Here is a 17,581-nt window from a genome sequence, read left to right on the forward strand (position 1 = left end):
TAATTCTGCTTTAGCTGATGCCAAGCTTTCTGAATTCTTAAAGGATTTGTGTAAACCTATTTTGCTATAGCTTGGTTAGAGAGGCTTAGCCTCGAGCTTTGACCTTCAGTGTGATTCTCTGCAAGAAAAGAATGAGGGGACACAGGGCAAACGAGAGAACTATACAAATTGGGTATAGCATTAACCTGATCTGGAGGAGAGAGGTTCTTGCATGCAGAACTACAATATGAAAATGCTGCCACTACAAACAGACAGCAAATTTCAAAAAGAAAATTGCTCTGAAGAGAGAGGGCCAAAGTGCTGTATCGTCATTGTTAAGCAGATTCTCATCCGAGCTGTTTTAAACCTAAGGGTCTGGCAGAGTAAATGTTAACATCTTCTACGTATTCACAATGCAGCAGTATATTTTATTAGTCTATCTATGTGTTTACATGGAATAGAAATTAGTCCATGCTTAAAGGTTGTCTTTGCTGAGACTCAGAGTAAAGGGCAGAGGGGAGCAACACACTGGTGGCCACCCCTAGAACTGGTACGTTATGTCTGCATTACCAGTGATTACTGCTACAACAAGAACACATTTCCTTGCACCTAATCTTAACTGTGTTTTACAGAAGAATCATGCATACTTGTTTGTTTTACCTCATATTTTGTTTACCTCATTTGAAAATGAGGTGCAACAACCTGAGAAAGCCACCCAAACAGGTAGGTCACAGGATTACAGTTTCTCATTCCCTCTTTTTTTTTTTTTTTTCTAAATTTCATTCCTCCAAAAGTATCTCCTTGCACTGGAATTGCTGTATTCCATCAGCTGCAGTACTCACTACTATGGGTTTGTGCACGTAAGCCTGTTTCAACATCCCTTGAGCAGCATCTGGCTTTCTAACCATTAGCCACTGTCAGATCACAGCACTTTCTCCAAACCACCCACCCGTTCTGACATTAAGACAAATGCCCAAATGTTCTCACTTGGCACATACTACTTCCATAGTAAAAGAACTACCTCCCAACAATAGCAACTGCTGCCTCATGCAGCATAATGTCAGAAAAGTAGTGGAGGAAGGTGTTGTTTGACACCTTCTGCTCCATAATCAGTTACTCCCCCCTTCTCTCAGAAGGAGGTGTTGAAGTCAAATTATTTCTATGTGCAACTTTCTAAGTAGTTAATGGTACCATGTACTAGAGTTTGGGAAGTCTCTTCCCTGGACAGGACATAGGATAAAGACCTTGATGAATTTCAATAAAAATTAAAGATATCTAGATGAATCCTGCTGTCTCTCTCTCCTTAGCTACTGTGGGATCACTCTTTTTCATTCTTCAGCATTGGTAGTATTCACCATACAGGGTCTATTTTTAATGGAAAAACTAATTTTAACATCTTTTTGTCTCACAGCTTTAGTTCACATCAGCCCAGAGCCATAAAAAAAAATTCTCTCAATAGCTTCCTTTGACTACAGAAACTACTAAATATTCTCTACATCATGTAGATTCCTACTAGTATTTTTAAAGCAAGAAAGCTATAGAACTTTGTGACTAGTCCCATTATTCTCAATGCGATTATTATTCTCAAAGAACAAATCCAACATTCTAATAACTCTATAGTATCACATAGAATGCATTCCTTGAAGTCTAACCTTAGATATCTTTTTGTTTCTTTATATATTTCCCAGATAGCATCAAGCTGTACAGTAAGAACTGCAATCAAGCTTGAACTGTGCTGTTGTGAAAAAGCCAAGCTCTGTGACTCGTGTGCAGCCCACTACAGCATAGGTTGATGTTCTACATCTGACCTGCTAGCACATTAAACCATCATTCCAGCACATGCAAGAGTGAAGTTAACAAAACTGAACACTTTTACTGTAATCTCCTCTGCTTTCAAACAAGTGCAGACACCAACTGACTGGACTCAATGCATTAATATTTATGTGCACAGAACAAGCTGGAGAAGCAGCATCTCAGCTTAATTTTTATGCTCCTTACCTTACATTGGCAGAGTGTGCACTCTGTGCCATGCTTAATCCAAGAAGATCCAGTGAAGCGAACAACATTGGTTTCATCCAGGCAGGTTTTGGTGATGTCATTACGGATGGTGTCCGCTTGGCAGGGGTCAGTGACACAGCGTGGGCAGCACTCATTCTCAGGGAGGACACTGAACTCACAGTCTACCTCTGGGCACGGTAAGGGCCAACAGTCAACCTCTCCTTGCTGTTTAAAAATATAAGTACAAGAGAAAATTATTAGCTGTTGTTTTGTTTCCTTGCCCATTTCTCTGAATTCAACACTATGTTTGTTCACTGGCTAGTTTTTTTTCTATCTGGTCCTATTTAGAAGACAGTGTGGAGAACGCTAGTTTTTATTGCCTGTGGGAAACAAAGCAAGTTGGTTGCTTTCTCTGCTTGCTCCTGGGTAAGTCCATTGCATTTAACTTATTTCAATATACTCTGCATCAAGCTGCAGCTGAAACTTCTCCCTGGACCTTATGAAATACAGAATATGGATCTGTCCTTGTGACGTCCTACTTCTGAGAGAGACAGAAACCATAATAGTTCTACACTATGAAAGTGCTTTGAAATCTCTATTTCTTCAGTTCCTATTTCTATTGAGATTGTTAGTTTCCAGCATAACCCCTCAACTGTTCAGCTCAGGGTAAGGTTACAATTTATTTGTTCCACTGGCTTGACTAAGGGTGTTGAGTTACCAGCAACCCAATTGAGCAGGGAACATCATAGCATTCTCAGTGAGAAGACCTCCACTGGCTTACTATCCTTTTTGGAGGCTATGAACTGATTACCTGGCTTCCAAACTTAATTGCACTTTCTGCATGTTGCATGATGGGTTCAGTACAGAGCATGAAAAAGACTAAAGGGAGACTTGCTTGGGACCAGCGTGTTGTTAGGGGAAGTTACTGTACACCTGTACCCACACCTTAAGATGTCTGATTATTCACTTCAATTACTAGAAGTTGGGTGAATTTCCATTCAGTTCTGGAGAAGGGCCAAAGTTTCAGATCTATCAGTCAAAGGGAACAGTTCACTGATGTCATTAATGCCAGTTTGCTTTGGAGCAGATCTATCTCTGACCTCCAACTTATTCAGCTCATCCAAGCACAGACTGTCAAGATTTGCGGGGGGGATGAAGAGAATAGCATTTCTCCCAAGGAAAGAAGTGTATTCACAAAAGTGAACTTAATGCTTTGAGGATTATGAGTTCAATACCAGAACAATAGCTGAAAAAAAATCCCCAGAGGTTTTCCATAGCTTCAATTTTACACCTCTTGTTGCAGAAACTATTGTTGAAGTTACTCCTTCACAGAATTCTCATCTGGGTCAATTTTCCTCTCTTTTTGAATCACATGATAGAAAAAAATGAAAGCGAACTTAAAACCAGTTGCTGATCTTGATTTTTTTTTTTTTTTTTTTTTTGTAGTGATGGACAGGACAAGGAGTGGACAATACATTGTCACCTAAAAACCACTGTGACAAGAGAAAGAATATAGGCTTTAGTTACAGAAGTAGCATCTTGAATAAAGAGACATCTATTGAGATCCACTGTCAGGAGTTTTTTGTTTTGTTTCTAAGACTTTTAATGAAACACCTGGGAATCTATTTCACTGGATTTTAGCAGTGGCAACACCAAAAACAGTGTGTACAGAAATTGGTTTCTGGCTCTAATTCGTAGCACACTGACAAGGGAAAGCTGGACTAGGCTTTACATTTGGAGATAACCTGTGATAAAAGCTAGTTGCTTTTATCTTGGGATTTTTTTCTGTCGTGGAAATTCCCTGAACACCAGGTTTGCTAAGACTCTGAAATACCTGCCCAGGAAAAAGATCACAAGCTTCAAAAGATGATATATTTTTTTCAAACCTTATTTCATTAATATGAAGAATGCATCAAGTCTTATTAATTTTTGTTACTGGAAATGTCTGAGTGAATAAACATGTTTTAGTCTATCAACATTTTTGATATTATCAACTGTGATAATGAATACATATCTAGAATATCTTTATACAGCCTCATCAGCCTCTGAATGAGTGGAAACATGAGTGTTACTGCATAGGTGCTGTACACAAATGACCTCCACTCTTTGCTAAAACAATCTTCATGATTAAATAATTTCTATTATGTCTATTGTGTCCAAATACATTTTTGACTGGAACTTGATAATACTGATAAATATCCATGAAAGTCAGATTTTGATTATACACATACTCCAGGGGGAACTAAATGGATGTTAATATATGAAAATGAATATTCAGAGATTAGCATATCTCATGTCCTTCTTTTCCTCCTGCTTATTCCGCTGTAATCAGGAGCCTTACCAAGCAGCGACACTGCTGACAGTTTTGTATCCAGGAGTCACCACTGTTGTAGGAAAGCTCCCCACTCTGATGTAAACATTGACTGCTGAGCCTTGGGTCACACTCAGGACAGCAAAAGAGGTCAACAGTGGGATTTTCACAGTCACAGACCATTCGCCGGCACATCACGTATCCACTCTGTTGTTGGAAGACAGATATAGAGTGATGGAAGAAGTCTGCTTGACTCCTAGAATTTCTTGCACCAAATTTGATTTGTTGGCATGATTGTAAATGGCTACCAGCTCATGTGCTTTTCCACTATACAATACCTTTGTTGAAATACAATTCAGAGTGTTAGAAACCACAAAACACTCAGTAATGACCATAAAGTTCCCCTGTTGTGTTATATAAATCCTTCATACAACCAACTTTCAGACGATTCCAGCCTAAGGTGGTGAAACTCAAGCGTGTCTTTACCAAGGGTCAAATTTTAATGGGTTGCATAGAGTTATATCGTTTTTACATGGGCACGGCTTGAGTCTCCTGCTAAACTTCTAGATCAGTTCCTTCTCTTTTATGATTACTCATGTAAAGATGATGATAGCTAGTGAGAAATTAAATTCATGCCAATGAAAATTGAATTTCTGAAATGCTTGGGATTTTTTCAGCAGTGTGTTGGCTCTTCAATCTTCATTTGCATTTAGCTTGTGGGCTTCCTACAACATCTGAGAAAGCTAAGCAGAGGCAGCACTGACCTCTATTTATAGCCATCTGCTGGAGATACTGGTGTCAGTCAACACCAGTATGTGCCTGGATAATTTCTGTGCATGAAAATGCCATTACTCCCACCCAGAAAAGATAGGCAGCATCTCTGCTAACAGAACAGTACTCTTCCCCTTCTACCAGTATTATTTGAGAAACTTCATGGAAGCTCTGCTCATGCAGGTTGAAGGGAGAAACTCTCCCCAGAGCCCTGTAAAACTCCATTTTTGTGAAGCACCACATACACAAATGAAAAGGCACCTGAAACAGAAATTTCACTTGAATTGTATTATTTTTCCTGTCATCCCTTCCACCACTTTTGCAGAAGCAGCTGGTTTTATTTCAACTGACCTGGCATGAGCAGACAGAGCATCTGTCGTTCTCCAGCACCCAAATCTGACCATTGTGCTTGATTTTGTCTTCATGGATACAGTCTCCTGTGCAGTTCTTGCCATGTGGACATCGACAGTCATACCCACCATCCAGGTTAAAGCAAACAGTGTCATTGGCACAGCTATGCCTTCCAGTTGCACATTCATCAATGTCTGCAAAAACATGCCATGTAATACTTTTAGACTGCATTCAATTAACAAAAATGTTCCTGTGGCAGCCAATATAAATGATTCATGGTCATTAAAGCCTTCAGCTGAAAATTAATTTGCACTTCACCAGAACAGGGAAAAATAACTTACAAGTTCACAAAAAATATTTTAAAGTCATATCAACTCCAGAAACATCATATTTGGAGTCTTCCTATATATCTTCTCAATAAAATATTGAGTAAGGCTGTAAGAATAAAGAAATCACAGGTAAGACAAGAACAAAAATAATATGCAGATCCCTAAAGAGCATTAGTTTGTGGCAATCATTCAATCAGACATTTTCAACCAAACAAGAAAAGCTTCAGAAACCTGTTTTCAAAACTTTTTGCTGGCTCTGTCTAGCACATTTGAGTTCACTTGCTAAGAAGTTAATGTGAAAGGCAACATCTGACTTGTATGTCCACTTAAGTAAGAACTGCATCATTTATTAGAGTGTACAAGATAGAATGGTTTAATTATTCAAGTTGCAAAGACATCTACAGCCTTTCTGTCTAGCACAGAAAATAAAAAAGAATAGGAATGCCTCCAGTGAATAAAGGTAAATGACTTCAAAACAAGCATATCACATAGAGTTCAAGAGCACCTTTGAAGGCCTCATCAATGTAGACTCAAAATTATTTTGCATGGGTTAACTTGCAGCATAAACTGCCTTATACTTCAGTAGACTTTACTGAGCTTTTTCAGCTGTTCATCTGGAGGAAAACTATCTGGAAAAAAAAAATTAGCTTTGAGAAGTCACAAACTAAATTGCCATATGTGATAAAACATGGAAAAAATAGAAGGTTAAAGATCTATGGCAATGGAAAGTATCAATGCAGTGAGTTCTACGCCATATAAAATTTCACAGCAGTCTGGCCCAAGCTCTTAATTAAAGTTCATTAAAAAGTAGTATTGTGATATATGATTGTCAAACAAACCAGCAAAAGACAAAATAAGCAATATGATCACTCATATATCTTTCAACACCAGCATAGAAACTTAATAAAACACTTGGCTTTGGGTTCAAGAATGGAAATGAAACCTCCAGTTCACCTCAAGCATATTCAGATAAAGAAAAATAACTCGCTTATTTCAATTCCATGTGCGGTGCAGTCAAACAAAAGTAAACAAGTCACTACAATGAATATGAATTGAGATGAAAAACAGCAGGGACAATATTAGAGTTCTGTTGTATAAATAAGCAGCATTATGGTTTCCTTTAAATACACTGTGTAATAACAGTGCATCTCAAAGAACTGTTTTGCAAAATTACTCAAGCTTCCGGGAAGGATGAGGAAAATCTCATTTGAGAAGAACTAAAAAGAAATGGATTGTTCCTCTCTGAAAGAATATCAGCAAGAGAGGATGTACATGACAAAAAATAATAATAAATACTGCAGAGAAAACATAGTGAGAGCTTTTATTCTCCATATAATTGAACGGACAAGAAAGGGGACAGTAGATGAAAAGGGAAGACAACAAATTCAAGTCTGATAAAAGGAAATAATTTTCCATACCCTGTATAAGCAAACTGTGAAATTCATTGTCACAGTGTTGTTAAAAGGAAAACAAGAAGGTTATAAAATCAGTGAGAATATTTAAATTTACAATGCTAGAAGATTTTGGAAGAGAGATTACATTCCATGCATCACAGTTTATGGTGACCTCATTTACATATCAAATTTACTCAGAATAAGCAAACTATCTCAGTTCTCCACAGCTTCTACCTCACTCTCTTCTGATTCTTATGGAGTTGGATGTTGTCTCCGTAGGGCGGAAAACAACCAGGATCATGGACCTAATTGAGTGTGGCTGTGTGTATGGAAAGGACCTGAAGAGCTGAAATGTCCCAGGTACTCAGACAGGGAAACCCATCCTAACAGCAAGGATACAGAATAAGCTGAAGAGACGGTTGTGTGGAGGCTGTGCATTCTCCAGCCTCGAATATTTCTAGATAAGAGGCAAAAAAGAATGGTTTGAATGATGCTGGTCTAGGCAGAGCAGAGTGATAGAATTGTCCTTTCCTTCCTCTTTTTTTCTCTTAAATCCTTACAATTTGGCAATTGAAAATTAACATTTTCATAAGTACATTTCTATGTACTCATTCTAACTGGTTTTAAGTGAAGAGAACAAACACAGATCCCATTTAAATGTAATATTAACAGTGGGATTCCCTTAATCACTGAAGCCCCTTTTAATAAATTACTTTCAGACTCTTGTGTTCATTTGCTTAAAACACTCTTTTCTACAAAGCCTTCACAAAGCCGTTGTCATAGATAAATAATATCACTACCCAACAAGCTGTACCTTAACTGAAAACAGACATATTTAGTGAGATACTTGTAGGAAATTCAGTTGTCATGTAAATAAAAATAGTTCCCTTTAAACAACAATCAGGGGCCCTATAAACACTATATCTGCATTTGGCACTTATGTCCAAGTTCCTATCTTTTCTAATGCCCATCTTCCCTTCCTCATCTCCCTAAATGACTAGGATTTGTAATAAACTGGTCGGGCTAACATCTGAACCGTTGTGTCTTGATCTCGCCATCAGGTATTCATATATCAAAGAACCTCCTCTCCCTGCTATAAATTGAAGCGGGACACCCATGAGGAAAAGGTTTATGAGGATCATTTTTCAACATGGAAGTGGTTAGTGTACTGTTATGGTAAAAAATTGACTCTGATATTAAACAGAGTTCATACAACACTGAACATTTATGAAAAATCCCAGAGCTGTGGGGTTTTTGTCAATTGTTTGATTCATGAAAATGAATGCTTGGATACTACCATTTAAATACCCCAGGTCAAAGTCAAAGCTATTTCTGTTTTGATTCTAAACTAATCAAGAACAGCAATGTGTTGACAGCATAGCAAGAGAGACACAAACCTGCATGAAATTCTCATCTGCTTTATTTACCCACATCGAACTTCAGTCATTATCTGCAAAGGACTAAACACACACAAGACATCCATACCAAGTAGAACTTTGTTCAGCTTTTTTAATCTGAATTGACAGTGGATAGCGAGTGATGCTACTGACATCTTATTTACAGCAATAACCAGCTTTCCAAATTCTACATATGAATAGGGTACACTGGCTCTTGCATCTTTTGTGTCTGAGAAGGGTAGCAAAAGAACTACAGATTCCTTGGTTTTCTGCACACCAGCTATAGAGTATGCTACTATCTGTCCTATATTGTGTTGGTGTTTCTTTGTGGTTGTTTTATTTTTGAAGAAATGCACAACTCACTTCATGCTATTTACAACACACTGCTTAGGAATCCAGCAGCTTGTTTGCTGCAGCATTAGAAAATTTAATCTCAAAAGACTTGGAAGTTTGACTGAGAACAGAAAACAAAAAATATAACTAGCTATCCAGTGCTGAATTGTGGACTAGATGTAATTTGCAGCAGCACTGATCTGGAACATTTTTAAGGGTTTCCCTGAGTACAACTTAATAAGACAAAAGACTATGGTGAATGGAGAAGTAATGATAAATATAGGTTGCTCTGAAAGTAATGCCTCCTATTTATTTCCATAGAAACTACAGAAGATACAGAGTATGAAGATGCTATTTGATAAATCAAGTTCTCAGTTACAAAACACTGTTTTTCAATATATTCACCACCGTTACCTATGCATTTTGGCCAGCAATGAACACAAGCCTGCATCCCGTCCTCATAAACATCTGTACCAGAAGAGGTGACCCACTGTCACTGTCACCACTGCTGGAGTGCACCATTCACTACCTCACTGTGCATACATCCCCTGTTTTATCGCTATAAACATTCAGCAAGTGTTGATGGATGGCAGTGGGTGCCATTTTTTCCACATGGATGAATTCAGTGGCACACCTTTGCTTCATCTGCACTTCCATGTCAGACATCATTGTGTCAGACTGCCTCTCTGCTGCCATCTGTCACACGGCAACAACATGTAATGGAATGCTGGTGGGAAGTTTCAACCTCTACAGCCATACCACCAACATCTGCCTCTGGTGGTGTGGATCAGTGTAATAAAATGGAAGGCCTTACTTCTGCACCAACCCTCCCACATTAAAAAAGCTAAGAATTAATTGTGTCACAAGTAATTTAATGTCAAAACAGTTAAAATACTGGACTAAATCTATAGAAAATGGCTACAGTACCTAGAGTGACTAAACTCCATTTGTAATATCTGAGTGTGAGGGCAGAAAAGTCTATGAAAACAGAAATCTCACTTGCCTCACCAGGCTGAGACCTATGGTTAACAGATTTGCAGATGTTGCTTGGAACAAAAAGTCATAGAATCTAGCAAGGAAAAAGCAGTATTTGACTTGGCCATGAGCAGTGTGCAGACTCTGATTCAAAATGTCAGTACTGAACAGCTACTCTGTATTGATGACCACAATATATGCAATTTCTTAAAGGAATTTAAAAAGCCATATAAATTCTCTGTTATAGTACTTAGTTTCAGAAGTGGACTTATATTAAAATGCTGAAGTTTTAAAGATAAATTAAATCTTTATATGATAAAAAAGAAGACAGAGTAGAGTAGAATATAAATCTATATTATAGATTTAGGTTATACCATACTAAGGCTTCATAGAGGGATATAGTTGATATAAAGTACTACTTTTATTTGAAAATTTTGCTGAGCTCTTTTGTATGACACACATTCCTAAAGGAACTATCTTGCTTGGAAGAAAGACGATCAGCCAGTCACAGATTTATAGTGGGTTAACTAGTAAGTAATAAATAGCAACAATAAATGGTCAAGTTGTCATAAATGAGGGGTGTCCCATGAAAGTTCACAAATCATAGAATCATAGAATCACAAGGTTGGAAAGGACCTACAAGATCATCTAGTCCAACCGTCCTCCCATTACCCTTGCTACCACAAGCCACTAAACCACATCTCGTAGCTCCTCATCCAGACTACTCTTGAACACTGCCAGGGACGGCGACTCCACCACCTCCCTGGGCAGGCCATTCCAGTGCCAGAACATGTGCTGCCCAATATGCTTAAAAGTCATCTGGAGGTATGAGTAAACAGTGAGATGAAAAATGTTGTTGTTAATAAAGTATTGAACAAAAAATTGTCAGTGAATTTCTTGATTTCTTAATAGCGACTAAGTGATAATATGAAATTCAATTGATGAAATCAGTTATAAGACACATGGGGAAATGCCCTTTCAAAAGTCAAATCAATCTTTCATATCTCTAATGGAGAGTGATCTTGAAGCTACTACAGAAAATGGTGGCACAATACTCTTTTGGGCAAAAAGCAATCCAAATACAATACTGATAACAACAGATGAGAAAATCAGAGCAATAAATTCACAAGGAACAAGAACAAGGCACTATTAGAAGAAAAAAGAAACCGTGTACCTTGCTAGATAGTGACAAAGGGCTCAGAGACATGCTCTGATGTAACTGATGGAAAGCTGAAGCTTTTCCCCCTCAGATGAGCCCTCCAGACTTAAATGTATAGCATTCACATTAAGCCAAAAAAACCCTGATTTCCCCAGACATATCTTCATGGCAGAATCACTCTGATATCAGTTAGTGTTATGTATGTAAAGAGAAGATGAATGTCTCAATCTCTGAGAAATACGCTGTTGGAAGATGGTTTGGGGTGGTGGGCGGTTTCTATGCTCTGAAAGCCACTCATTTACTTTAGCTCTGGGAGGAAACAGCCTCCTCAGCAGGGTGATAGTACAAGGATACCAAGATACATTTTGCTTAAGGCAAAAAGAAGCAAAGCTCTTCTGAGAAGAAGGTTTGGCTTCTCTCCTTGTCTATCTCAAATAAATTTATTAACTGATGCAACCATTCTTCAAAGAGCAAGCGAATTATGAATAATTTATTTCCAACTTCATGCAAGCCAGCTGTCAGAGAGCTCAGCAGATGTGGAAGATGAAGAACTGAGAATTCAGATGCCGGTTAAACCAGCTTCACAGAAACGTTTCCTGATACAGTAAACATGTTCAAATCACTGTCTCACAAAATGTATTGGTCAGGCTTCTGTTATATTAGTCCTCTAATAAAACTTCAGAAATTCTGCCAATTTCATACTCTGCCCACACTCCTGAATATTTAAAGACGTCTCCAGATCTGCCTTCTCGCTGCTGCTGATTGTGTTCCCAAAACCAAAACGAAGCCTTAATGCTGAGAGTTCTGTTTGAGGTGGAAGGAATGGAATTCTCCCTGTAGTTTTTATAGCTGACATTCTGTGACCATGAAGAAAGACAAAAGGATTTTCTTGATTTGTGAGTTCTAGTAAGTTTTCCCACTGAAGTGATTCTTTATTTCCTGTCTCCTTAAGAGGTTTCGATAACAAAGCTCTGTTAAACATGACAAGCACTGTAGAAATATCTAAGTGTGGTCTCTAAACTGACAGTGGTTTTTCAAACACAAATCTCATGCATTAGTTAATATAGTGGATGTACTGAGATGAATTCAGACATCTCAGAAGTCAGCAATTGCTCTGCCTTCCAAATTCAAGTGACCATTTTAGATTTTGCTCATTGCTGAAGAATGGGGAGCATCCTGAAGCCTGCAGTATACCTCCATATCTGATTATTCTGTGCTGTGGAAAAAACTGTCCACAGGGAGCCCCAGCCCTCCACGCAGACAGGCAGACTGTGCTATCACACTGGAGGTAGCATAGCAGGGGTACGAAAGAACATAAGAAGACATTTCAAAACAGAAATTCTAATCTGCAGGTTTACATGCAGATAAATCCTTGCAACAAGAACAACAACAACAAAAAGATGCTTTTTGAACTGGCTGGAACATTCCAGATCAATACTTTTCAATGCATTCATTTGCCCCTCTCTCATTTAAAGGATTCGATACATGCCCAAAGTGAAGATATTATGCACCCACATTCTGTATCAACAGCTGGTACCTGCCAGATACTCTTGGCAAGTCCAATGAGAGCTCATTAATTAGGTGAGCTACTCTTCTGACATGGAATTATGCAAAATGTACAACAGCTGACGAGGTATAATCTGCACTACTTCTGATACAAAACCAGTACAGCCTCTAGCTGATCTTAGAAGCTTTTAGGCATTGCAGGTAACAAAATCAAAGGAATCAGGACTTACACAGAACTGCAGAGCAAATGTTAACTAGGCCTAAATGTACTTATTTTAGGATTTGGCCCTCAGTGGTTTCAGTTGTTGAATGCATTGAAGCTTGAGGCTGCAATATCTACCATCTCTTTTATGAAATGGTACATGAGAGACAACTTTCAGATCATCAATATGCCTGAGTAAATAAACTATAAAGAAAAGCTGCAGGGGGGTGAGGAGGAGAGCACTAGGTAATATACCATGCTGAATGCTATATTTACATATATATATAAAATTTAAGACTTCCCAAACCATGCAGTTCTCAAAGGCTAAGCAACTGATCTTTCACTGCTTTTCTGGGAAAAAAGATAATATATAACATAATTATATTTCCAAAGGAAAAAGCAGCAAGTGCTACTAAGAGTTTGAAGCCCTACATCTGCACTTCCCATCACTTCTCCCAGTAATTGGTATTGAGACTACAGGTCTACCCGGGAGTATAACATGAAGCGAAACTAATAGCAAAGGAATTTCCTGGTCTTCTGTTGCCTGCAGGTACCAAATGAAATAGGATTATAAATTTCTACATTCAAGTACAGCATTAGTCAAAATACTCAATATTCTAAGTAGTGCCAAGGATGCTGTCATGGCCAAGCCTAATATATGCGTAAAATAGGTAATTTCGCAACAATTATCTCAGGCACTGATGAAGTCTAATGCTACCAAGGACTCCAACACCAGACAGAAATTTTTAGTAGCATATCCTGCTGGACCATTTCCTAAAGAAAGGTGCAGTCTGGGTATTCTGCTAAAATAAAGTTCTTAAGGAAATGCTCCTCTGCCTCCTAACAGAAATGTTTCCATCTGAATCTTTCAAACTGGAGGCTTTGCTGAAGGAAACACTGTGACTAACACCGATCACAGAACTCTGTGATCAGAACTCTGTACACAGAACTCTGTAGTACTATTGGCAAGCATTCAGGGAACACAGACAGACCCAGATTTGAGGCAGAACATATAGAACAATTAAGAAATAAAATATTTGAGCCCACACTTTCTTGGCTTTAAAAGGTTTTCTCCGGAGAAAGAGGGAACTTTCTTCAAAGCAACTAAAATTCACTGAAGATAAGCCAAAGACAACAAACCTATTATGCAGTCTGTATAAATGCTGTATTGAAGTAGACTGCTTAGAAAGCAAAATCTACAAGCTCTCAAAGAATATCTCCTAATACCCAGGAGGCTTAAATTCTTTGTTCCACTAAGAAAGTAAGGTGAGACCAGTTCCTCCTCTCTGCAAGCCTGCACTGTTCTTTCTACATTTCTCCAAGCTGTGGTATTTGCACGAAGGCCATAGAAGGCCATAGAAGACAGTGGGCCTGGATGCAGCAGGAAGCTCATACAGCTGAAGGCAGCAAGTAGAGAACCAAGGTTTGAAATCTGAGATTAGTACAGCACAGAGGATATTCCTGTGTTACAGTGTCAGAAAGGTCGTCCACCAATCAGAGTCTAATCACCTCTCACATAGGGGATACTGGAGAAGTGACACAAGAAACTGCCAGATTGTCTTTAAGTAGAGGAATCTCACAGTGGAAAGATCTGACAAGGGAGGAAGCAATTGCTTTCATACTACTGTACTCTGCTACTGAAAGTTCAGCTTTCCAAACTGTAATGAATTTAAGGCAAATCCTCCAAGTTTTATTTTCTGTTTAAGACACAGTGTCACAGACTTCAGTCCTATAAAAGCAAGAACATGCTAAATAATTGTCCCTTCTACATACACGTAGCAATCTGCATAGTTATTCTTTCTTGGCTTTTCCTTTGAGCAGAAATTGTTCCTTAATTGCTGTTTGTTTGCGCACATCTTAACAGAGGCACTATTAAAAACCTCATACTTTTGGCTTCATTCTTCAGTTCATATTTCTTGAGATGACACATGTCACACCACCATGTTCAGCCCACAAGACAGATCTCATACTGATGTTAAGATAAAGCTTGGGCTATTGAGAACTTTCCCATAAATGCCTGGCCAGAACGTTCCTGTGCCACAAGTGACAGAAGAGTGATGATGTGATCAGAGGGATCACAACTTCTCCAGAAGTCCTTGCACTTTCCTGTCTTAACACCTGGCCAGCTAACACTGACATTTAGCTTGTTCTTGACAAAGAAAGTTGGACTTACAAAAGCAGCGGCTGACTCAAATTGCTGATTCCTCCTGGGAATACAGACTTTCAGCTGTGGTGAAAATGTGTTGAAATAAAGTATTGATGATGGGGATACTGAAAAGGTCATTCTCACTGCTTGAAAACTGTCTGTGTGTCTGCCTTAGTGAAATTAATTCAATTCTTTCCCTTTGAGACTGATGCAGCCCACCAATGTGAGTTTAAACAGTAAGATGGGAAAGCTTACATTGAGCACTGAATACTTAAGCATTCACAGACACAAGGTAGAAAGACTCCCAATTTTGTCCTAAGTAGTCCATGGCAAAACAGACCGGTTTGTTCTCTTATTGAAGAAAAACAGCTTTTAAAAGAGGAAGGACTTTTCATACTAAGAAATCCACATGTGAAAATAGCTGTGTACTAACCTGCTGTTCTCTATAGCATCGTTCATAATCAAAGAAAACCATCCCATTCCCATCTACTTGTCCCTGTCGACCTTTCATCCCCTACACCCCATGTCTTGCCCCATCCCCAAGTCCACTGCACTTCCCATTTTATACGGTTGTTCTTCAAATTGCAGCTCTCTAAGAGAAGTTATTCTCTGCACAGGAGAAGCACCCCAGTATTGACCAGAGTGTGGGTGAGGGTGTCAGGGCCACAAAAATATCCTTTGAAGCAGGAAGTCTCTTCATCATATGCTATTTCAGTGTACAAGGAGTGAAGCAGAACTGAGGTCTGGATTGAGGCTCATTTCTGTCTCAGAATCTGACATACAAACAGATCACCCTGGAGCAATAGATTATAGTGCATGCTACCAGCCCATGGGAAAGCACTAACGCATAGAAAGTGATTTAGGTCCCATGAGACTGTTCTAAGCACTGTGCCTGAATACATATTATCTTAGCAAGTCATAGAAATAGCCACTAATCCACCACCTAGTGTTAGGAATATTCATATTTTATTTTCTTTTGCCTTTTGCTTACAACGCTTGTTTTGACTACGATTTCTTTGGGTCAAGGTTTAACTGTCATTGATACAGTACCTATGACAACATTTGTCCACAACAGCAGGAGATACCGGACACCACCGTAATGCAAGTCATAACACCCCACCCTTCTTAGACACTGACCTTCACAGGATTCTCCACTTGGTGAAAACATCCCATTGTCATGGTAGCCATCCCTGCATTCACAGTGGTACCACCCTGGCAGATTGATGCAATTAGCACGGCTGTCACACTGCACAAAGCCATCAGAGCATTCATCAATGTCTGGTTCAGAAGAAAAACAGAAAAGAAGAAAATTCACACAGAGGAAATTGCTGTATTCATCTGATGCAAGAACAACTTATCTGGTGTTTCACGGATGTATTTTGATTATTGCCACTTAGATTTCTAGAGTTATTTGTTGCAGCGCCGTGAATCATTCCCACAGAAGGTCTTGGCTAATAAAGTTGGCCCTGCTAGCTGGAGTTCTGCTAATCCCAATTTAATGTTTATATATTAGCAACTCATTTAATCACAGTATATGCTCAGTAATATATCATCTTTGTAAACTGTCCACAGTATGAAGAAAGGAATTGGATCCCACTTCAGATAAGAAGAACCCTTTTGCTGAGTACAGGCTGCCTGATAAAACTTATTTCCAACACCATGTCAAAACATTAAATCTTTACTGCCATCCTTGCTCATGTTCCCAGTAACACCACTGTTAAGTCAGCAGGACTTCCCACTAACTTACACCAGCACTGCTGACACTCAGCACTGTTCTCTCTCACTGTCAAAGAGAGCAGCTGTGATTCCAAACCAAGGCTTGGATCCTGAAGGTGAAACACAGGACGTTCTCCTCCTCCCAGTAACTCCTTTGCAATGCTCATTTCTTATAGAAAAACTTATACTGATTAAGCTTTACACTAACAACCCACAGTGGAATGGATGTCTGGACACACTTGCAAGATCCAAAATCCACCATAGATTGTCATCCTTCAGACACCTGAACTCACGTATTCAGTAGAGAACTATGTCAGATGTTCATTTCCAATGTCTTCAGTTAAGCAGTAAGTCATATTAAGGAGCAGGTCCCAGTATTAATTAACAGTTATGGACTTTCAGGAATATTTAATCAAACAGGGATAGCTTGCACTTACGATATCTGTTACTTTCACAATATAAAGTGGATGAGAAAAATTAATCATGAGCTTCAATAAGGGCCCAGATCTCTTGCTGAGGATACAACTGTGTGTGATAAAGATATACTCACTCTACTCTCCTATGAAATCCATCTAAAAATAAAGATGTTTGGTTTGTTGCTGTTGTTTGTTTCATTGTTTGCTTTTTTTAAAGGCTGGTTTATCCATCCAAAATACTCAGTGTCATATCTGAAGGAAAGGAAGTTGCTGAGTATTGTGGGGGATGCCTACACACACCGTAAGGTATCGCTCAGACATCCACCTTTGTTGGTGAGTTACATTTTCTTACATGTGCCAGGAAAGTATGCAGGATGTGTCCTGAGTATTTTATTCACATGCTAAATAACCTCTGGCACAGTTTTTCATATTGAAAGGCTACTCCTTGGAGTAACCTCACAGCCATACTATGAGCATGCTGATTTTTAAAGCTCTGTAGTTAGTTCAGGAAATTCCATTAGGGATTTCTGTTATTGCATCAGCCTGATTTTCTATCATCTGCCTTTCTGACCAGATGCTCCTTGTGTACGTCACCAGT

General features: G+C 38.8%; 1 protein-coding gene across 1 annotated transcript in view; it reads right to left on the reverse strand.

The window, feature by feature from the left end:
- NELL2 (neural EGFL like 2) overlaps window positions 1-17,581 on the reverse strand; it is a 143,487-nt gene that overhangs the window by 1,583 nt on the left and 124,323 nt on the right. Inside the window, exons 16-19 of the mRNA NM_001030740.2 lie at window positions 15,989-16,129; window positions 5,411-5,604; window positions 4,319-4,495; window positions 1,978-2,202 (exon numbers count right to left, since the gene is read on the reverse strand). Of these exons, the coding sequence (NP_001025911.1) occupies window positions 1,978-2,202; window positions 4,319-4,495; window positions 5,411-5,604; window positions 15,989-16,129 (737 nt within the window). The remainder of the gene's footprint in view (window positions 1-1,977; window positions 2,203-4,318; window positions 4,496-5,410; window positions 5,605-15,988; window positions 16,130-17,581) is intronic.

Source organism: Gallus gallus, chromosome 1 (assembly GCF_016699485.2).
Source record: "Gallus gallus isolate bGalGal1 chromosome 1, bGalGal1.mat.broiler.GRCg7b, whole genome shotgun sequence".
NCBI lineage: Eukaryota > Metazoa > Chordata > Aves > Galliformes > Phasianidae > Gallus > Gallus gallus.